General features: G+C 38.4%; 3 protein-coding genes across 5 annotated transcripts in view; 2 read left to right on the top strand and 1 right to left on the bottom strand.

The window, feature by feature from the left end:
• The window catches only part of elovl1b (ELOVL fatty acid elongase 1b), a 21,077-nt gene extending 11,211 nt beyond the window's left edge, over positions 1 to 9,866 (bottom strand). Inside the window, exon 1 of one of the 2 annotated variants that reach the window (XM_010794464.1) lies at positions 9,764 to 9,866. The gene's annotated coding sequence lies outside the window, so the exon portion shown is untranslated. The remainder of the gene's footprint in view (positions 1 to 9,763) is intronic. The other variant, XM_010794465.1, reaches the window with a different exon arrangement.
• Positions 9,867 to 13,295: 3,429 nt separating this feature from the next.
• On the top strand, positions 13,296 to 18,946 carry mob3c (MOB kinase activator 3C). Of its 2 annotated transcripts, none has more exons than XM_010794467.1 (4): positions 13,296 to 13,656; positions 15,642 to 16,216; positions 17,546 to 17,748; positions 18,524 to 18,946. In XM_010794467.1, exons 2-4 carry the CDS (start codon positions 15,799 to 15,801, stop codon positions 18,548 to 18,550), a joined length of 648 nt encoding a protein of 215 aa, XP_010792769.1. In that variant the 5' UTR covers positions 13,296 to 13,656; positions 15,642 to 15,798; the 3' UTR covers positions 18,551 to 18,946. The 2 variants fall into 2 exon arrangements, with proteins under 2 accessions (XP_010792769.1, XP_010792768.1); XM_010794466.1 differs by having other exon boundaries at positions 13,299 to 13,656; positions 18,521 to 18,946.
• A 575-nt stretch (positions 18,947 to 19,521) lies between these two features.
• Positions 19,522 to 21,449, top strand: LOC104965510 (MAPK interacting serine/threonine kinase 1). The gene is made up of 5 exons (XM_010794468.1): positions 19,522 to 19,613; positions 20,248 to 20,350; positions 20,835 to 20,937; positions 21,063 to 21,161; positions 21,248 to 21,449. Exons 1-5 carry the CDS (start codon positions 19,549 to 19,551, stop codon positions 21,406 to 21,408), a joined length of 531 nt encoding a protein of 176 aa, XP_010792770.1. The 5' UTR covers positions 19,522 to 19,548; the 3' UTR covers positions 21,409 to 21,449.
• Positions 21,450 to 23,405: the final 1,956 nt, after the last annotated feature.

Here is a 23,405-nt window from a genome sequence, read left to right as displayed (position 1 = left end):
TGAACTTTTGTTATTGACCAAATACTTATTTTCCACCATAATTTGCAAATAAATTCTTTAAAAATCAGACAATGTGATTTTCTGGATTTTTTTTTCTCATTTTGTCTCTCATAGTTAAGGTATACCTAGGATGAAAATTACAGGCCTCTCTCATCTTTTTAAGTGGGAGAACTTGAACAATTGGTGGCTGACTAAATACTTTTTTGCCCCACTGTAAGTGCCAATCTAGGAAATCAAATGCAAACTGCTCCGCACCATGCAGAACAGAGAGCTGCCATTTTAACGACAGATTTAAACAAACTTGAAGTTAACCAACCTAAAAAGAAAAAGGCTTCTTATCCCCCCTTCACAGGAATGTTTCTGAACGAGTCGTGACACCGCGTGTTTACACCAGGGTGGGGTCTGTGTTTAGGTGGGAGTGGGCGAGCATAAGCAGTCTACCTGCAGGTATTCGGACAATGCCGGCCATTTAAAAACAGGTCTTGTTCTCTTCACGCCCCTCCCCCCTCCCTCTGTGCATCAACGACTCAGATTTCTGGAACTTCCCACAGTCAACAATAGTGCATCGCAACCTTACAAATGACATTTACACAATAAAGTGAAAGAGGGCAAAGCACTTTGTTGTTCAGATTAGTAATAATTTAACAGCTAAACCACATGATCCAATCCATTTGAGTAAAAGCTAATGTAATGGCTGTTTGCAAAAGTCCCTCATTGCATAAGAAAACTGTGTTCACACACAACTATGGAAACTACTCTATGTCTGAGTGAAAAGGTGTTCTGCAAACTGTGTCATTTCACTGCTGACATTTGGTCATCTTTATCGAGATTGAACTCAAGCTCAAATTCTATAATATTGATTAAAACAATGAAAAGAGAAAAGATGAACCCAATAGCACAAAAGGAGGCAATGCTCAAGAGTGTGTGAAAATCTACAAGTTCTGACTTGAGCTCAGAGCAAGATATCTTGTTTGGTAATCTGAGAGGAATTTCCAAAGAAACCTTTCATCACAGGGAAAATCTTAAGGAGGATCCCAACACCTCCGTCTCTCCTAAAACAACCAACAACCTCAAATCTTGAGACTAAATGTAAACGGCTTAAAGAACTTTGATACATTACCAAACTGTCTAGTAGATTTCTATTTAATAAAAAGAAATACTTTTAGCACCTTCATTGAAAAAGATTACTCCAACAATTAGAAAAGCAAGTAAACTCTTTTACTTCATCAACTATTTGAATGTTACAAATCAATCAGCAATATGCCAGCCTGTTGGTTACTGGTCTTTCTATCTGTGCTAAGTTCATTTTGAGCTGTGTCTAATTGTATCATCATCCCACTTAAACATCCAGTAACCACGTGAATTGATTGGATCCTTTTCCCCCCATGAAGGGTTTTCTTGCTGACGCAATGGTGCGTCTTTGTGTGCGTCACGAGAGACAAAGCTAACACTCATTGACAAAACAAGGCGAAGTGTAAACCGGGCCGGGGTTACCAGGTTGAGAATCGTGAGCAAGCAAGTCATAATTACGACTGGAATGACACTCTTCATGTCCGTCTAGAATACCTAAGATGCCGCAGCTACGACATCATAGTATGACACGAAACATGCAAATGTGCTAAAGCTGCAGTAAATAAACAACTGGGACTTCCCGATATGCATAATATAACAGAAAGAAAGATGAAACAACATGGAGTTGTGCCAACATCCCCTAAACAGTCATATATTTTTTTAATGTGTATTTTTGTTTACTTTTACAAGCTGACCTTTGGTCTAATTTTCCAATAAAATGATGACGCAGCTGTTTTACCAAACACTATCTATGAAATCTCTTCAAGGCTAAGCTAGCAGGCACAGTTATAACCACAGGACAGAGAAAGAAGGAAAACGATTGATGAAACTAAAAACAAACCTAAACTTGTTGCCACTTTGTCAGGCATGCTGGTCAAAACACAGCCGTAATCAGAGCCAAGGACATCGTGCCATTTAGAACAAAAACAAGAACAACTACCGGTAGTATTAAACTACACTTGTGCTTAACTACTAAGCCGAACTTCTCTTGTTTTTTTTATTTGATCAAATGTTGGGATTTGACTCTCTTGGACTTAAAATCACACTGTACATTTTACATTTAATGTAATATTCCATCTGCCACTTACTTATGTATATATAATAACTTGCTGTATATCTTGTTATTGCTCATTTGTAAATTCAACATGTATATTTTCTACTTTCTTGTTTATTTATTTTAATTTGTATTGTACAATGCCATGTCTTTGTATGCTGCTGCAACACAAACAAGTACTATCTTATCATAATATCTAACTATATTGTCCTTGAAAAATATGTATAATGTAAAATAAAATCTTTACTGCATGTTGCTGTTACAGCTACTGGAAAGGAGCTTCAAATTGTAAGTTGACACACACGCTATAGAGCAGAAGTCTGTTACTGCTTTGGTTAGTGTGGATTAAAAACCGAGGACTTCTGGACAGCGGTCTGTGCTAACGGTTCACTGTTCTTTCTCTTGAAAAGCTTTATACTGTATGAAAAATAATCAGCCTCAAAGTAAACCGTGCAGAGTGGAGCTGTAACAGATAACAGTATCCTTAACTGCACCCTCGCTGACATTCAGAATAGTAGCCTGAATGCACGCTGAATGTTATGTAAGTTCTACACAGGAAGAAACACCTCAAAACCTCAAAGCATGAATTTCTAACAGTTTCCTGAAACATAAGCAAGGAAGACGTACTCTATTGTTCAGTGATCAAACATTAACCCTCTCAATGTCATTCGGAGCATGTGGCATCACTTAAAACGGTTTCAATCCATTAACATGGGAGGAAAATGCATTTACTAGAATCCTCTAATAGCCTAAATTTGACAAACTGACTTATTTAAAAGGATTATTCGACGCACAAAGCACAAATGGGCCAAGATAACTGACAACATTCATTTAAGTTAGCATTTATGTATCAGCAGTTTGTATATGGGCCTGTGTTAGCCTCTTCCAATTAAAAGTAAAGAGTGACAGTTTGTGCAGGTCCCTACCATTATACAAAAAACTATGTAAATACACTGAGGCCATAAACATATCACATATCCCAAGGTCATAAACCGCCACTTTTTCTGAAACACCATCATGCTTTGTGTTTCAATGAACTGAAGTCACAGAGAGGTGACAAGGAGCCCTTTAACACCAAACCAGGTGGGAGTATTTGTAGAGGAAAATGTGCATGACATGTTCCACTACCTACTGTAGCAATGAACTCTAGCTGCTCAGTGACCTAACAGGAGGACACTGTGGTATAGCAGGGTATATGCAGGAATCCTGAAGTCAAATGTAAGACCTTTTAAGACCTTTTTTAAGACCCTTTCCGTACATTTTAAGACCTCATCGCCACTTGGAGTTTTAACCGGTTACCTTGGCGACACACGTTACCTCACATTTACTATATACAGTATTGATTGTCCTTCCTCCTTATCTTCCAACCATTTGGACGGTTCTATAATTTATGTTAAAATAAGTAACTGAAACGTTTTTTGTAGGTAAATAACTTGAAATTTTGTTTAATTTACTTTATTAAACTTGTCGATAGGTTTGACAACTAAATGGGACTTACAAATTTAAGTTGACTTTTTTATTTACTATGTAAAGATAATAAAATGTAAATTTATTTAGTTTGTTAGGTTTGTATTAATTTATGGGTTATTTTGGTTTCTAGTTTGTTTATAAAAAACCTCGCGTGTAAGTTGTTCGATAGAACCTTGTATTATATTTATACTATTTATTGACTCTGATTTATTTAGCTAGTTTATACAAACCGTCACGTGACAGTGTGCGGTTTGTTCTTCTTAGCAAAAAGCTAATTCAACAAAAAAACAGCATTTTAACAACCCCGGTTCTCCGGTTTTAAAGTAAATTAAATGCTAAAATTTTATGACTAAATTAACCGTGTCGGGATCATCTGTAGACAGTTGTAATGGTGTCAGACCGTACCTTCTGTTTCTCCGAGTTCCAGTTGGTCCAGGTCCAACCATGGGTTGGGTGACTAATCAATTACTCTTTTTGTGAAACCGTCCACGTTTTTCCCCCCGTAAAAACAAACCTTGAAACAAATCTTTGGCGAAAGGGGGGTTCTTGGAAAAAAAACCGTTTTTACACAAATAGTGTGGTAAGTCGAAGGTTGACAGTTGGGAAAGAAAGGTTTCGCTGAGGAAATCAAGGTGACTCCACTTTTTTCCTGTACCCTTTTTTGACCAAAAACGTTTCACACCAACCACAAAAATACGTTTCGTTCCGGGGGGAAAAAAAAGGATAATTTTTTTGGTCCCCACAGAACGCAGAATTTTTCATAATTTTCAACTATTTAGTTTCATTTTTGTTAATTCCGGATAAAATTTACATAATTTGTTATAAAGGTTCCCATAATAGAAAACATCGAAACAAAAGTTATTCAATATATTCTACCAGGTTTCCTCCAACATACAGATGCTCACACGGACCTTACATTAGTAACGGCAAATCCCATCCACACATCACGACCTAAGACGACATCAACCATAAAATACGGTAGGGCAACCGCAAACTGCATTAGACTTTGTCAACTGTAAACGTGCGAGTGACCGAACTATCGCGGCACTCCGGGGAAATGCGGCCAACAATTTGTAGGCAAATACCCCCTTTTACGTNTCAGCCTTCCATCTGTGCACAAACTTATCTCGTGCCCTCATTGGTCATGTGCGCATTCGTGTGTGTTGGAGGAGGGGCTCTGGAAGGAAGTCTGAAGGAAGGGGCAGATTTCTTTCGGTTGCGTATTTTCAAATTCTAGCCACTCGAGCTGGTTTCTCAATTCTTACCTACCCCACCTTTAAGAGAAGTTAAATATGTATTAATCCATGTAGGGACATTCAGGTATGACATAAGTGCTATAAGAGTTAGGATAGTACAGATAAGAGTTCACACAAGGGTTTTCAAAAAAGAGTAAACATGAATAAAAATACTGAGTGACTGATTTTACATAAACATCCTGCAAAACTAAATACATTGAATACATGAGCTTCAACCATTTGTGTTTCTTTGTTGTGACACTTGTTGCTAACATACTAAATTAACCTGGTCAACATGTGTGCTAAAAATTAGCATGTTAGCATCACCATTGGAGCATGTTAGCATTTAGATTTACGCAAAAGGCTGATAGCATGGATGTTTCATTAATTCTGCGTAAAACCATAAATAATTAACAACATTTTGAGTCGTCATTTATTTCAAGCACCAATGTTGTTAATACTACATTCTAACAAACAAACATTTATTTTCATTTTAAATGTTTGGCGTTTCTTGTGGGTTTCACGTTGTCTCATGTTTTTTTTTTTTTCTTGTCACACACGACTCCCCTTGCCTGGCTGAATGCTGTGTAACCATTGCAGCGTGAGATCACTGTGAGGTATGACTGTGATTTTTATATTTAATTACTTAACCCTTTCCCTGCTCTTAATTCCCCTTCTTGCTTTCACTCCATTTTCAGCCACACTGCAAATGAATCCTTTCTCTTCTGTGTTGCATCTCTATCTCTGTGATTGAGGCATTCAATGGTTTGTCATGTCACTTTCGGCAAAAAAAGTAACCTCCTTCATAGGGCTGCACGATTTTAGGAAAACAATCAAATTGCGATTTTTCTGACAGATATTGCCATTCGATTTGCGATATTTGTTTTTAAGCGATCCAACGGAAGTTTATTGTAAAATGCGGCCATAACTCCGGCTAGGAAGGTCGTATCAACGTGCTCCCGTCTCTAGCACCCCCGCAGCTACGAGCGAAATAACTAAACTTACATGAAACTTCCGTTGGGTTGCTTTAAAGTCAAGCTTCAGTTTAAGACTCACCCTGTAATAGAAACATGTGATGGAGCATTACTAACCTGACTCAGATGGTTTGTTTCACCAAACCATCTGAGCTCCATTGGAAGCCATTTGGAAAGGGCAGGCACTTTCAAAAGCACTTGGCAGGTGATTGGATCAATCTGTCTATCACCTACTATCATGGGCCACTTCTGATTGGTTAACAATGACTGGTACATGTGGAGCACAGCACTTCTGATTGGTGTGGATGACTGACACACAAGAAGAACAAAAAATCACAGGCTTTTTGATTTAAAATCGATCAATCGTTCAGCCCTAATGTTGCGTCATATTCTCTCCTCAGAGCCACCTGTTTGAGAGCATCCAGCAGGGCAAGTATGAGTTTCCAGACAAGGACTGGGACCGCATCACGGGGGGGGCGAAGGATCTCATATCCAAGCTGCTGGTCCGGGACGCCACTCTGCGCCTCAGTGCTGCTCAGGTCCTCAAGCACCCCTGGGTGCAGGGGGTGAGTAATGTTACATCCGTGCTCTGGATGAGCCGTTTTGTTCTTGGTATTCTAATATTGTTTCCGGATACAAGAACACCGTGTCCTTCATCAAATGCTATTCTTTTTTGAATAATTTCAAGTCAATTAATCAATTTCTTTATTTACAGAACGCACCAGAGAGAGGTCTTCCAACTCCTCATGTTCTGCAGAGGTAAGACAGACTCTCTAAAGTCAAGTCACACAATCTAACAAACCCTGTCCCTTCTGCCAGTGGATAGGTTATCAAATGTGTTAGGTACTTTTAATGAGTTTGGATTGTTCGTTTTATAACCATGGGGTAACAAATATAATATAATATTTACTCGTACATGGTTAGCATGCAACGTTGTGACCAGAGTTGGGTGTTATAATATTACTTTTGTCGGTAACGGAGTAGTTCAACGCGCTACTTTTATAATTCAGTAATCACACTACAGTTACTAACATTGCCCCGACACGCGTTACTTCGTTACTTACTAAAANTATCAAGCAGTGAGCGTGCGATGTCCTGTTCAGATTACGTCAAACCCAACGGGATGCCATAAATAAACGACACAGAATCACACTACACACCTACGCAATGATTACATTCAGGCACACTGTAGAATACAACCTCTTTGGACCATTTATATACTTATTGAAAACAAGCTACAAAAAGTAATACCTTGGAAAATGCTGTTTAATACTTTTTAATAGCCTTAATTTTCGCTTTGATTTATCAACTTTTAATACTTTTTAAGACCCTGCAGACACCCTGTATAAAGGCTGCTGCATAAACACAACACACTGCAAACAGTTCCCATGTCTTTTCACCTCAGTGGAACTAAAGGAGTCCTTTGGAGAAGGTGTTGACATTGGAAGCTGATGGTGTGATAACAACATGCAAAGTTGGAGCGTTAACAGTCACAATGCTGCTGCAGTGTTTACATTACTATCAGTGGGTGGGTACACCTGGACTGGTTGACCTTGAGCCTCTTTGTCTCCATGCCACTGTGGTAATGTTGACAGATGTCTACTAGGGCTGTGCAATTAATCGTATTTTAAATCGTAATTATGATTTTGGCCTGCCACAATTACGAAAACAACTTAATCGAAAAAAAACGATTACTTTGCTTGGGTGTGACAGTGCACTGCAACATATTTGATCGAATTTATTTTAGTCTCATTTATTTATCATATTTATATATGTTCAGTAGCTTGTTGAAGTGCGCTCCAAAAATATTTGTTGATCTTGTTTATTGGTATTTATTATTTTGATGTTATTTATTTAAATGTAAATATAAATGTATCATTTATTTTTCAGTTGAATTATACGTTCAGGGTAATCAACAGTTTGATACTGTTCAAATTATTATTTTAATTTGTTTTAAAGTTCAATAAATGGATGTTTTCAAAGTCAATGAATAATTGTATTTAATAATCGTGATATAAATTATTGACCAAAATAATCGCAGAGCCCTAATGTCTACAGTGTTAGTGATCCATAATCTATCCCAAGGCCATCATCGGAAAAGAGAAGCGTCAATGAGACATTCAAGAAACACAAAGTCTATCAAGAAACAAGCTCAGGTTCTGCTGTAACACATCCGCTTTTTGAGATCTATGTCCAAACAGTTACTGATGTTTTGCGGGAAATGCGCTTCATTTCAAATGTGGTCCGTGTCAAAGTGTCAACTTACATTAACTGTGGTACTACTTTCTGGTGTAGTATAATCCTACAATTTCAGTATGCTTGTATTGTATGAAGGAGGTGTGGTTGTAATTGGTTCTATCTTTCTCCCAGGCATGACTCATGCTGTAGCATCCAGTAATCTAGACTGCTCGGAAAAGTATCAGAGTAATTATCAAGAAACGTTATCTTTACATACTGTCCTGTTGACTTATAAGTGACATTGGAAGCATGTGATAAAATGTGTGTGTGTAGCGAGCACATGGTGTGACGTCACGGCTGACAGAGTGGGGAAGGTGGCAACACGTTGTGACTACAGCTAATGAGCCAAGTCATGATAGACCACACAACAGCATTTTACATTTTAAGTAGTAGTTTTTGGGGTGATTTAAAGAATATTTGTAACCCACATACAAGTTTATATTTTTCTTGAAACTGCAAAAGTGATTGTGAGGTAAATAATGAGCAGTTCAACCAAAATCACCCAAAAGTCCAAGGTCAGCGTTCATATCGACTACTTTAACGAAAATCAGATATCAAACAGATGCAGGTTTGTACAATAAATAATGCTATTTAAATATTGTATAAATAAATGCAACTATAATATTATTGCACAACAATACCCATTTTAAGAATACTATGCTCATTAAGACAAAAATTGAAAATTAAATAGTGAAATAAAGAGTATTATATTAATACTAGAGAGAATATCAGAGTACCGTCCATGATGTTTTTCCTTCAAATGTATATTGTGAACAAGCTGTAATATATATATATATATTAATCTTTAAATGGCATGGGTAAATAGCACACATATGTACGTTTAATATATAAAACATGAGTTGTTATAGAGCAAAAAGTCTATAAGTAACTAAGCAAAATGAAAAACGTGTTGCAGCTATCCCCAGTCTATTATCTACTATTAACCGTTGACATACTGCTGCTTGGTGGTAGATGCTAACCGCGTTAATCGTAGCCTAGCAAACAACTCTTAGTAAGCTACCAAAACCTTTCAAACACACAGAAAAGATCAAATACCTGTCTTAAAACATACTCTAATCTATGCCTTTAGGACAATACATTAGTCACAACTGAAGCTACTAAAAGCAGGAAACTATGGTGCAAGAAAGTGAACCGTTAGAAACAGTTATCATGTTTTGCTAGCAGGTAAATCTCACTTCTGATCGACAACCTACCTGTTAAACACATCAATGTCTTCTCTGTATCTCCTAATCTATGTTTGACAGATACAATCTACACAAATAGCTTATTTACTGCCTTCAAAGTGCAGGGGAACAATAGCCCGGCTGTCAATGAGCTCTTTGTCCGCAGCACAGGTGCAACTGATGAGAAGCGGGCTGCAAACAGGACGATACCAGTATTACCCCAAATTACTAGTTAAAATATTGTGTGCAAATGTAATATTTAACCACACAATGGATATACATTTGGGCGTCACAGAAGAAATAAAGCCGGATGTGACTCTCTTTAAACTTTAACCCGCTAAAAAAAATCTTAATTTACAGCACATGTAGGCAAAAGGTTTTTAATCTACATCAAGATAACCAAAACATTTCACCAATTTGAGTGAATTTAACTTTACGACGTAACGGAAACTGGCACCGTGCAGAAACAAAAAAACCTACGTATTTTACTCCTATCTGTGTTAATGAATAACAAAACAGTGTTATAAAAGTACTCACTTGCGTTATAGTTGCGGGAAAGTGTCGAAGGTAGTGTATGAAGTGAGCTCTGCTTCCTCTTCCTCTTCCCTTCCGTTTAAACCTTCCTCACACTCAGTTGATGGAGCTGGAAAAAGGTGGAGTCATCTGAACTGAGAGCTGGTCGCCTAATAAGGACGTAACCAAGTGACTGTATCAAATGTCAATCATTACCAATATATCCATGAAGAAACAAGTTGTTATATATTTTTATCACCCTCTTTATTTGAGAATGGTTTGGTCTGATGTTGAATGGACAAACAATCCAACACAAATATTTGTGTTTACTTAAAATGTCACACACTTTTACCTTCACTTTTCAATATGGCACCACTTTTAAATATAACCACATTTGTATTTGACAAATACTTTACTTAAAATCTGACTTTTGAGTGTTTTTTACTAATTCATTTATTATTTTTGGTTGCTTTTGTTTCACTCTGTATGTGAACATATCCCTGATGTCAACGTTGTATGTGTATGTATGATGTGCTTGTGTTTTCTTGAATAAAAAACGAATTCTGTCAAAGAAACAAAAGTCATCTCCAATATAAAATCAATCAATTGTATCTTCAGTCTAACAGGTTCAGCTTTGACTTTACAGCTGATGCTTATTCAGACCAATATAAGTGTTAATTATGCTGCTTCTGATAAGGGCCTGTTTGGTATGTAAAATGGATAATATACACTCCATTTTTGGTTTACGGTGTAAAAACAGCAAAGAGGCAGGACAAACATATATATACCCAAACAATCATTCAAATCAATGTATATATTAATAATTGCAAAAAAATAATACATTAAAAGCACACCAAAGATATCTTCCTTAACCTTGTATTTCTTTTTACAGCCTTTATCTTCCACTGTATAATAAAAAAACAACGAGATTATTTATACCAAACGGTTATTCAGGCTTTGAATCGATAAATGACATAATATTATCCCCAATAAAGATGAAGATATGCTTGTCTGTCAAACAGCACCGACAAGATGTTTCACATTTGACACAGTGTAAACTCCGCTCAGTCAACTTGACATTTTGTTAAATATGATCTAATGAGGTAAAGTGATCCCACGCTCACTACCCTTTCAGATGAAATGCAAACTCAAATAATGTTGATGAAGTTCTCCTGAGGCGGAGTTATAATAAATACACAAAGAAATAACAGAGAGAATGGAGGATCTGTATTGAGTATGTAGCATCAGACACCTGCTTTGCCTGCGTGATCATAAATCATCCAGCAGGTAAACTCCCCTCCTTTAAGCGCTAGCCTCTCTTTTACACTACCTGAGGCCTGTTGGAGAAATGTTAAACCTGATGAACAACTTAACCATTAGTTATCTGTTTAAATATATTAAATATTCAGTTTAGCAGTTAAAATTACAGAACAAAAATGTCTCTTTGTTTTAACCAAAACAACAGTTAAATTGACAGTAAAATGCTTGGAATGTGTCAAGTTTAGTCTATACCTAAAATATATTCGTCTCTTATTTTTTGCTTTGTTTCACCTCAAATAAGCACTGATTATGTAAACATATATTAACAGTTGGATATAAAGGTGTATCCCAGATCTACAACTGTTTCACTAAACGTGTTGGTTTGGACTGGAAGGATGTTTTATGTGTCACAATCAAAAGTGACAAAATAAGCCTGACTGGTTGCACTTCCTCCTTTTGCACATCTTCAGGCAATTGCAATAACACAAAGTAGAGAGCAAAGGCTGCAGCAAGACGTCCATGCTTCCTGTTAATGTTGTCAAGTTTTTTAAATCTTTTTTAAATCTTCCATTGCACTATAGTTCAGATATTTTGGCAAGATCACACATAGGCTACTTGTTTGTATGTTAACTCGTTTTTAAACAGGGGCTCTTACATACCTTATTATTGAGTTTTGCAAGCTTATTCAACACTTAACCTGACTTTAGTTTATTAGTTTAGTGCCAGTCCTCTGCTTTCTCCTCGACTATATATGCTTTTTATTTTTAAACAATTGTTAGTTTCCTTCACATACATCAAAAAAAGCAATCCAATTACAAATGAATAATTGTAAATCATAAATTTAAATAGATAACATGTAACACAGTGGAGAAAAAGGAAAGAGAAACTAAAACATGCAGGCACAGCCAAACAGCAGGGAGAACAAAAATACAACTGTAAATGCTAGATTTTAAGCTGCTTTCTTCAAATATATAACAGTATTTAAAGCATTGATACCAAATTGCTACCAACAAAATTAATCTATACCACCTGCTGGACCAAAGAGTATTCCTCTGACCACAATTTACTGAACATATAGTCTAATAATTACAGTCATGGTGACCCCAAGTGGATATATTGGCTTACTGCAACTTTTCACCGCTTTCTTTTCCCCCCATGTCCATTTTTCTGAAGCTTCCAGAAATCAGAGTAGTGTAAAGATATGATGCAAAAACGTATAAAATAATATTTCAACAAAATATACAGGTATTAACATGTATTCATATGTGTACATACATACATTATAAAACATCATAATCAGGTGGTTTTTAAGACTTCTTCCGATCACACATTTGACTAGCCTATATGTAATCAAACATTAAGCAATACATTTTTCACTTTCTGTCTTTTCTACATGCTTCAAACCAAATAAAGTCAAATGCAATCAAGATAAGAGGCAAATCATCTGTGCTTTTTCCGACGACAGGAACTGTTTTTGGGACTACCATTGCCTTACATTACATTACATTAGATGGCATTTAGCTGACACTTTTATCCAAAGCGAGTTACTATTTAATAAATGATAAATTATTATTCATAACAAATATGACTGATGTGTGTCATGCTATATACTGATATAGGGCTAAGTAAGCAATCAATCCTGCAAATGAACCCTTAGTTCTTCAATATATTTATTCAGACAATGTGAGTAGAAATACAGAAATTCTGCTCCCACCTAAGGCCAACGTTGCAATATTACAACATTTCCCTAAAAACTTACCAAAACATAACATTTTTAAAACTCTTTCATTTCTGCTCCAGAGGCTCCCTACAACAAAATCTGAAAGGTCAACAAAAAAAACAGGGCTAGACAGCTTCTTTTTGCAGGTTGTGGTACAGCAGAGAAACAGAGACCCTCTTCATTGTTGTGGCATCTATTCACCTTTAAGACAGAGGGAACATTCAGGGCAGCTTTCATTTGAACACTAACCCCCAGGGCACCAGGAGATACACCAATTTTAGTCAAACATGCAGGTTTTGCTCATGATTTGAATGCATTTATGGATTAAGCATTTCGGAGACAAGAGTTTTTTAAGTTCTTGAAAATATCTTTAAAAAGGCCAAGAATGTAAATGACATGTTATTGAGAGTTCACAAAAAAAGAGCAACATCGACTGCCAAACATCCAGAAATATTTGTGGGATCATTCCTCTCCTTCGGTCCTATATGTGGCTTCAGAGGAGGGGTGGTTTTCTCAGGACCTTTAACAGAGGGCTGTCCTTCAGTGGGACTAGCTGCCTTCGTCTACAGGATGAGAAGGAAAGAAAATAAATGGAAAAACAGGAGGGGCTGAGTTGGGGGGCTTTTCTAGCCCTTCTACTCTTTCAATTTATAGGTCCTCAACACACACACCCCCACACAGGCGGACAGAGCCCAGAAGGCAAAGTCAGGATGTGACATCATCTCCAGGAAGAGAAGCCAAACAACTTTTTCTCTCTTGTCTGTGAGTGAAGTTGGAGCCTCTCGGTCTGCTAGTGGGAGAGGGAGTGGATCCAGAGGGGCTCGAAGGGGGCAGATCAGCTGGAGCTGTCCTGCAGGGAGTCTGAAGTCCAGGGCTCCGACGCCTGAATCATCCCTGAACTTCCCACCACATTCCTCCGATGTAGGATTGAAGCCAGGTACAGTGCAGACAGCTTTTTCCATTCTCTATTGTTTTTGATCTGCCTCTTCCTTTGTTTCTGCTTACTTGTAACTTTGTTTTCTTTCTCATTTGCATTTCTGTTTCTTGAGAGGGATTGAGTTGTGTCTGCTGGAGCAAAATCCTGAACAACTCAGGAAAGTATGCCAACAGTGCGTGATCAGACATGCTTCAGTCACAGGCTGTTGAGGCATGCAGGGAGATACGCAAAGTGATAAAAAGAAGTCACACATGCTGTCACTTTTTGTACAAACCTATAATGTGTTCAGTACAAAAAGCGTCCAGGTTTAATTTTCTGTCTGAAACTGTGCCTCCCTGAAAGGAGTGCTGAATGACACTGTAACTAAGATCCCTCCTCAAGCCCTTTTGTTATGCACACATTAAGAGCTATCTCATGACCACGTATTCATGCTCCCCCAGTGGTGAGTATTCAACTGAGATCAGACACACTGTGAAAGCTAGTGGAAAGAAAAGTACTCTACTCAAATATCAAATGCTGCTTGCTTTTCAAATCAATGCTATTTTCTTCAAATAATAAGAGTAACCAGAGCCCAATGGTCACAGGACACTTTTGCTTTTGTTTTCTCTTCAAAGCACAAAGGGACTTTTCATTGCACAACTCTTTTGCAATAACAACAAATGAACCTTTAACCAATTCCAACCATAAGCTTGACATGTGTGGAGTTTGGGTTGTCTGAACTGATGTCAAAAGAAATTCACAACACACCAGAGTGTCAGTGCTGCTAATTCTATCACTGAAGCAGAGACAGAAACGTCTGCTTATCTCAGTCACAGAGAAACAGCCACAGGAAACACTGAGACCGCCAGCAGAAAAAAGTAGGACACAAATGCGGATATAGTGTCATGTTGCAACCACACTCACTTGAATGGGACTGTAGTGTCAATTACAGTATGTGGAGGAAAAATATGATACAGTTATCTAAATAACCGAATGGAAACAAACAACTGAGTGGAGTGTAAAACAATTAAATGTAACCTTTTGAACCTGAATTTATTACTAAAAAACCGCCCACCTTATTTTCCTATACTCTATATTCAAATATTATCTTTTACAATCATAACAATAAAAACTGTGAATTACATAATATGTAGTGAGGGCATGCTCCCAGACCATGTGTATCATCTGCAGGGGCGACGCCAGGGATTTTGAGCCCCATGAAAAGATAATCCCATTGGTTACTTAAACATTTTGTTCTTAATGTTCTAAAATAGTTTGTCAGTCACGGGCGCTTAGAATCGTCCTAACGTTTCACCCCCTTACGGCGCCACTGATAATCTGCCAGATGGTAAATAGCTATTGGAAAAAAACTAAATCACTTTTCAGTCATATTTTGGGCGTGTTTTTAATACCAAAACTAGTTTCCAAAACGGGGAACCGACACTGTTCTTTCCATTAGTTGTCACACAGCAAACCTCAAGTTTCTTTATTTTCATCTGTCTTGATCTGTGTCTGAGCAGAGCATTAACTGTGGACTCTTTTCTCTCATGCTGCTCTTTAGAAATGGTTGTCGCAGCATGCCATTCATTTTCTAAATTATGCTTGACCTTAGTGACCTGAGATTTTACAACATCCGATTGAAACTGTTAGTATTTGTTTCCATGGGTGCCATTGAAAGTCTTATGATATGCTCTTCTTGGTCACACCGAGCAGTGGATGCACTAATTGCACATTTGAGATGGGTCACAGTGTTTTGTGCTGCAGCATACAGTATGTGTCATCTCAATGATCTAGTACTTGCAAATGTTTGGGAAATGTATGATGTCACACTTACTTCACGGTTTGTTTGGCCTCTTTGAAAACAGTCTGACAATGATAGGTTCTGCTTGTTGTTAGACCTTGGTTGTTTCGGTTATCTGCCATTTGTGGTCCCTCTGACCTGAAGCAGTGGATTGACAGGAAATGAAAAGGCCTCTGACTTCTTATTTTGTTCTTCTTCTTCACAGCAAACAACTGCTCCCTGCAATCTTTATATGACAGACGCTGACCTCCCGTGACCTGATTTCCGAGTCTGGTTTCCATCTCTCAGGAAGGTCCCTCATTATCCTCAAAAACTGCTTGTTATTCTGGAGAGCTCATTCTCCCCTTATCTGAGGGGAGTCAATGGCATTGTGCCTTGGACAAGTGTTCAGCAAAGACAAGACATTCAGGCCCAGGAAGAGGTTTGAACCGGGCACCCAGCGCTTTGAACTCTACAAGAAGGCCCAGGCCTCGCTCAAGTCCGGCTTAGACCTGAGGAAAGTGGTCCAGCTGCCAGAGGGAGAGAACATCAGCGACTGGGTCGCAGTTCATGTGGTGGATTTCTTCAACAGGATCAACCTAATCTATGGCACGGTGAGCGAATACTGCTCCGAGCGCACGTGTCCCATCATGTCTGGCGGGCTGAGGTACGAGTACAGGTGGCAGGACGGTGCCGACTACAAGAAACCCACCAAGCTGCCCGCGCTCAAGTACATGAACCTGCTGATGGACTGGATAGAGTCGCTCATCAATAATGAAAACATCTTCCCCACCAGAGTAGGTGTGTGAGGAGTCTACAAATGAAGGCTATTATTGAGTGTGTAACATAATACATGACTGATTGCTGCCGGCACTGCATCAATGCTGTTCCCCTTCATTAACATCTCACATGGGACGACGAGTTCAAGCAGAGGTTAATTAAACAATGAGCTTGACATTTAGAGGAGATTGCATGTGCGCTTCAGGTGGTATTTTATCTCAGCAGCAGATTTGACAATTAGCATAATGGAGGAGAGAATCAGAAAGGTCTCTGCATGGAGCTTACACGACTTTCCTCAGGGAGTTCTGGTTTCCACTACTGTCAATAGACCAGAAATCAAGTCAAAAGAATAACTCAAAATTGCCCAACTGTCTAAATGGCTATGCTAAATGCGCAATTTTAAAAGGGGGTTTCCCTAGAATGTACCCAGTGTGTATGTGCACAATTCACGAGCCTCAGCAGGAATAAATAGGGACGGAAAATGAGTGGATATAGAGAAACAGAACAATGGCTACCAAACTGTTTTTGTCTGGCGAACCACACAGCCCTTCCATAGATGCGATAACTTAAAGGATTTGTTTTAGTTTTTCACTGTTGAGAAAACACAGTTAAGTCGCTTCATGACACATCAATCCTACAAAGTGATCCTTACATTTTTTATTTTTAGGCATGGTGCCTTTCTTTTATTCAGTAGATTTCATTATGTATTATAACCACATGAAGGGGCAACAAATATACTTTTCCCCCAATACTTGTTGTAACAATTCAGTGGGAATTTTCTCCAGATTTTGCACATCTTCCAGTAAATCTGCAAAACATCCATTAACACATATTCGTCATCAGATCGTGTTACTTTTCCTCGAAAACACATTTGTATTTTTTTGTTGAATAACACTTAATGTAAAAGATTGTTTCAGCTAAATAGGCTTCTATCAGTTTTATATGACACTCTATGGCACCCGTAAGTGACTGAGTGACTGGGGCCTCTTGCAGGTACAAAATGTGTAATTTTAAAAGTTATATTAAAAAAAGGTGATAATATAAGATTAGATATAAGAGAAGGTTATATCTTTTTTCTTTTATATCCACTTTTTTGAGCCATTAATGGAAAGTAGGCTGTGTCAGGATAACTTCTTGTCACATTAATACATTGTCCATGAAAATCAGATTTCATTAAGATACTGCCTAGCACTCAATGACTGATGCTGTTGAAGGGAAATCAGATTACTTACAGAATATAACATCTGCAAAACATTTTTTTAATGGTGTAGAAATCGATGACATTTTTTATTAACATTCAATTAAACAATTTCTCATTAGTGTAACACAGCTCTCCTTTCTTCACAACAGGTGTACCATTCCCAAAGAACTTCCAGCAGGTGTGCAAGAAGATCCTGAGCCGTCTCTTCCGGGTGTTTGTGCATGTTTACATCCATCACTTTGACAGCATCTGCAGCATGGGCGCAGAGGCCCACATCAATACCTGCTACAAGCACTACTACTACTTCATCTCAGAGTTCAACCTCATTGATCACTCTGAACTGGAGCCGCTGGTGAGACAAAAGAGCAACCTTATTATAATGTGTGAGGGTGACGACAGGGAGCAGGAGAAAGAGGATCAGATGGATGATTCAAGTTGGGAGGGCTGTCAGTGTCACCGGCCACCGTGCCATTGATAAATTAATGTGCAGCTTGTTGGATGATGTTTAGATTTATCCTAATCTCAGTGTGTTTCCCCAGCTTGTGCACATGCTGGCAAAAGGAAAACAAATTAAATGTTTTGGTCTGAAACACATAGACTTCCTCTTCTTGGATTACAGTAATTTTGCATTAGAAACTAATTGTTTTCCGATTTTTCTTAATGAAAAATATGACTTACTTTATAGAAAATGTTTGAATTTGAAGCAAAATGTCTTCAAAGAAAAGTAGCTGACTTTGTGCAGTCATGTAATGAGATAGTTTTAATATTGGTTTCCTCTTTCCAATAAATCTACCTCCATCACAAATGAGCAAATAGAGCATTGTGCTCTAAGCTTCAATAAAAGGCTTCAGTTATTGTCATTATGGAGCGTGGGCTGTGTAATTCCATCTCAGAGGGAAACAGGGATGAGAAATTGATGTACCACACTACTACAGAAAATATTGAATGGTAATACTCTGTTTTATCCGTCTGTAGCACGTACTGTAATGCAGCTCTGCAGTTGTTGCAATCACAATAACTAATAATGTTAATTAAAATAGTATATTGAACTTCATAACAATCATTGATCTTATTGTACAGTATTAATGTGATGTGTTAAACATGTCCTTTTCTTTTCTTTTCAGAAGGAGATGACAGAGAAGATATGCAACTAAATAAAACCAAATGGACAAAATGAGTTTACATTTGCACGTTATCTGAGCCCCGTTAGAAATCGTCTGCATCAAAAAATCTCTAAATAATGAACACTTTTATATAAAGTTGTATGAGTAGTTTTTAAGCTACTCAGAGTATCAACTTAATACCACACTTCTTCACATGGTGGCCTTGTACCAAGAGATTTTTACTTGTTTACTGTTTGATGACATTATTTTAGGACTTTGTGTTTTGGTTTATAATACATTTCATGTACTAATTTTGTTTCCGTCCTGTGCATGTATGTTTCGCCTTTTTAAATACAGTGTTGGATCTTGTTTTGTTGAATGAATGTTTGTATTTTATGTGATGTCTTTTTCAATACTTTGAACATAAAGCAGCCTAAAAACAGTAAATGGTTTTTAAAATGTGTTTTTTTTTTTTACCGCACCACAAAAATGTGTACAAATCATTGGGTTAAGATTTAGTTTTTAGCCTGTCATCATCAGTCAACTCTGAAATTGAAAATATATAAAAAGGACATGTATTCTCATACATTACATTATATTACATTACATTGCATTTAGCTGACGCTTTTATCCAAAGCGATTTACAATAAGATACTTTCTTTAACGGTTAGGTCTATATTCTGGTTTAAACCAAGAATTGTACCACATAAGTGAAGACAACTATAAACTATAAAAACATAATAATGATGAAGGGTTTGTGCCATGAGTCGTAATTCCTAAATACTGCTGACCTGCCAAACCTCTGCATTTGTAAATAAATGCCACATCATGCACACAAAATCCCCATTACGTCACTGATGTATTAAAAGAACTCGTACGTGGATTGGGGTGCGGCAGCCAGCCAAGCGAAGTGACGTAGTAGTGATATCCCTATTTTCGACCAATGGGAGAAGCGGATCTTCAGAAAGGGGCGGGGAATACATCTGCTGGTGTTATTTCCCGCCCTGCGCGTCACTGCTGTGTGTTTGATGGATGTCAGCTAGCGATGGATGCTTACATCAGCTGTGAGACGCTTTGACAGACGGGATTCGGCTGGTTTGGACACAGAGGGCAGGTGAGAAAGGTATTATGGCATGTATGTTTTCGTTTTGACTAAAACTTCACTGTTTTTTTAAATTACAAACTATTGAGTTAGCGTAAATCGTATAGGAAAACCTAGTTTAGCACCTAATAGCTAGCCCCAGCTAATGACAATAACACCGGGTTAAACAAAGAGTCAGCGGTATACGCTAACTCTAGCTTACATGATGGTATTGTTAATGTTGTACGCATTATTTCCTCTTGTTAAGGGTGTCTATATGTGTAACAACAGTGCTAATGTTAAGTAGGTTAACAATGTGGCTGCATTGCTGGCTGTCGGTAAACACTTGATAACTAACATTACCGAGTTTTAGGACATAATCAGTAAGCGACATAGTAAGTCCTATTACTTCTAGATTTGATCACGTATGATATATTAAAAAAAGCGAACAGAAGACTAATACATATATTTTACTTGTTAGAAAGCTAAAGCTAATCAACATTAACTTTATTATGTTATTGTCTATCCTCGAACAAACCGAAACAACATTTTAACAGAAAGGGGAAACCGTTTTTTTCCTTTTCATTGATCCAATTCTCTGACTTCCCACCAGTTTTAAACTACTTTTCATCGTGTACACTAAATATCTCTGTCTCTTCTGATGTAGGCTGTTCCAGACTAACTCAGTGTTTGTGATGTGCTCTCAGTTGGCAGACATGGTGAGGCACAGCATGATGAAAGAGTTGCAAACCTTCCAGCACTCTCTCCAGGTAAGACACTTTCAGCTTTGAACACTGGTGCTTTCTCAACATTTAACTTCCCCCAACATGTGATGGAAACTATCAAGTTTCCAGGAAGTCTTTTTACACACAAGGTTATCAAGGTTATCAACTTTACCAAAATATTGAAGTTTCATCATTCTCTGAGTCATGCACTCCGGTAATATCCAGGGTGAGATAAGGCATGTGTCTTCCTGTATTCTCAACAGCTCACTGTGTTGGCAGGTTGCCACAGGTGAAAAGATTAAATAGTTGGAATAGTAGTTTTTTTTCCGATAATGAAAGTATGTCACTTTTATCAGAGAAGGTGTGTTAGTGGAAAACGTTTTCAAAGTTTAACAGTGAAAACAGTCAGAGAATAATGTATTTCTTCGCGTGTTTTCTCCACTGTACCACCATGGATCTCTCTGGCTTCACTCTCACATTCCCCTCCCTCTCTTCCCCCCTATCATGCGGCCTCTTCTCTGTATTTCAGGGTAACTCCCTGGCTGTGGGCCAAGTGGGGCAGAGCTGTGAGGCAGCTCAGGGGAACGGGGTCGTTTCAGAGCAGAGACAGCCCCTCTCCCAGGGCCCAGCAGGTACGACAGCACTATGGTTCAGAACGGCTCTGGAACTACTGAAACTAATGGTGCATACAGTAACCCACCGGCAAAGTCACTGCTGTGTTTACTCATTTGCTTGCATTTCTTTTGTGTTGCTACAGAAATTGAGAAAAGCCAGCCGGTGAATATCCCAGATGCAGCTAAAAGAAAGAAGAAGAAAAGAACCAGAGCGACAGACAGCTCCACAGGCACTTTTGATGGTAATGAAGCTGATAATATTGTAACACGTACAAAAAAAACACAACACAAACCCCTTCTGCAGTCTTATACGTGACTCCTTCTTCAGATCTCTACAAACTGACAGATGAGGTGCTCGGTCGGGGGGCTTTTGCTAAAGTTCAGGGATGCATAAGTCTGCAGAATGGACATGAGTTTGCTGTGAAGGTGAGTGAGAATATTCTGTTTGTAACAAAGTCAGACATTTTTTTTTCCTTTTTTATGATTTAGAAAATTCTTCGACGGCTCTTTGTATGCACTTTCTATTCTTGTTCTCTGTGTTATTGTGTTATGGATGTGTCCTGCTCTTCCATAATAACACAACCGTTATCAAATTCTGGCAACCTTCACACAGAATCTAGATCAAAGGATCTAATGTTAGGAGTATGTTAAGTAAATAATAAGATTAGGTAAGCCCGTGTTGTTACCTTTCAATACCTAAAATAGGCACATTTTCTTGGTACTTTCATACCACTGTATACAGCGATGACCGCAGTGTTTCCGCCAGACCAGGGCTGAGAGGGCGTCCACCCGAGAGTGGGGGGGCATGTGACGTCACGTCGTGAATTGAGCCGTCCCTTATAGATACTATCTCTTTACGTATTAGTGATGGGAATGCCGGATCATTTTGCTCGGCTCACTAAGAAGAGCCGGCTCCTAAACGGCTCTTCATTTTACTTCTTTTTTTTTTTTTAAACTTCATTTAAAATTATTTGAGCAATACATAATATACAAAAGTTATATTAATAATACACACAATGCATAAATATATAATATCTTNGCCTGTGGAGCTGTCTGTGTGTGTGTGTGTGTGTGTGTGTGTGTGTGTGTGTGTGTGTGTGTGTGTGTGTGTGAATAGACTGTTACCGGGGTGGTGAGCTCTGGAGTGGTGATGGGGGTACAGGCACTGCTGAGCTTCACTCCACTCCCCAAGTCAAAATCACAGATCTTTACTGGGGACACCTGAGGGGGAAAAAAACATGATATTCTTATTCCTCTAGCAACAACTCATGTCCTTCTGATAGCTGCCTGTCATTTAAAAAAGCCACTTACCCGATCGGTGTATTCACAAAGGATGTTCTCTAGCTTAAGGTCTCTATGGGCAATGCCTGCAGAAAAGAACATCGTTACCATGACAAAATGAAAAATAGAAGTCTGCAGATTGTCTCTTTGGACTTTCACAGGAAATCTGATTGGATGTCGGCAAACCTTTAGTGTGTAGGAAATCCAGAGCTTGGGCGATGTCCCTGACGACCTTACTGGCCTCCAGCTCGTCAAAGTACTTCCTGTTCTGGATGTGTGTCAGAATGGAGCCTTAATGAAGAGAAGACAAGCAGTGTGTTTGTAATAAATCATATGAAGAGCCCAGAGTACACAGATGTAACTGTTGAGCTATTTATTTGCACTTACCACCACACAGCTTTTCAAACACCAAATAGAAGCAGGAGTTGTCCTCGAAGAAGTGGATCAATTCCAAAATGTTTCTGAATCAAGATATTTAAAAATATTAGAATGTTTTTCATTCTATGTTGTTTTGTAATGTAGGTTAAAAAAAATTATAAAATGCACTCACTTGTTTCCTTGACACTGGTAGAGAGTCTCTACTTCTCTAAAGACTCTGCTGCGACTGTGCCCTGCACTCTTTTCTACAATCTTTGAAACACAAAACAATTTTTTTTTTTAAAGTCTTAGCATTTACGCAAACCCAGGCATGATTTACTTTATCCCTGCTATACTCTACTGTGTCATACTATGCTATTATGTCATACTGTCTTTCCACGTTAATAACTATATCATATTTCAATTTATGAAAAAAACAAAACAAACGTTATTAACTTAATCACAGAGAAGGTTTTAACTGAATACGGTCATTCAGCGTTTCCGCCAGGGGGGCGTCTTGCCGTCATTTGACGCCCTTAAACTCGGAACGCCCTGAACTCGAGCCGAGGGCGTCCAAAAAACAAAAATCGAGAGAAGATCGAATTTTTATCGCTTGAAATGACGAAAAGGAAAAAAGGGCAAGGACCTCCCTCTGTTGGAGGGGCGAAGGAGTCTGCTGGGATTATTTTCCCCGCTAGCAAAACGTGTTCCTGCGACGGAAAGCGTACTGCCGGCGAGCTTTGACGGGGGGTGCTAGTGGAGGGGGTGCTAGTGGAGCACGCGCGTGAACTGCGAGCGCCGGAGCCTCGCAGCGGCGAAACTGAGGCTCCGTGGTAAACTGNCAGTGG

This window comes from Notothenia coriiceps, unplaced genomic scaffold, assembly GCF_000735185.1.
Source record: "Notothenia coriiceps isolate Sejong01 unplaced genomic scaffold, NC01 NC01_scaffold00037246, whole genome shotgun sequence".
Lineage (NCBI taxonomy): Eukaryota > Metazoa > Chordata > Actinopteri > Perciformes > Nototheniidae > Notothenia > Notothenia coriiceps.
This window is presented reverse-complemented; position numbering and strand designations above follow the sequence as displayed.

Coding starts and splice junctions, on each gene's coding strand:
- mob3c (XM_010794466.1), top strand. CDS start 15,799: ATGGCATTGTGCCTTGGACAAGTGTTCAGCAAAGACAAGACATTCAGG. Junction 16,217..17,545: donor CATCTTCCCCACCAGAGTAG/GTGTGTGAGGAG, acceptor TCTTCACAACAG/GTGTACCATTCCCAAAGAAC. Junction 17,749..18,520: donor ACTCTGAACTGGAGCCGCTG/GTGAGACAAAAG, acceptor TTTTCTTTTCAG/AAGGAGATGACAGAGAAGAT.
- LOC104965510 (XM_010794468.1), top strand. CDS start 19,549: ATGCTTACATCAGCTGTGAGACGCTTTGACAGACGGGATTCGGCTGGT. Junction 19,614..20,247: donor GGTTTGGACACAGAGGGCAG/GTGAGAAAGGTA, acceptor CTTCTGATGTAG/GCTGTTCCAGACTAACTCAG. Junction 21,162..21,247: donor CTCCACAGGCACTTTTGATG/GTAATGAAGCTG, acceptor CTCCTTCTTCAG/ATCTCTACAAACTGACAGAT.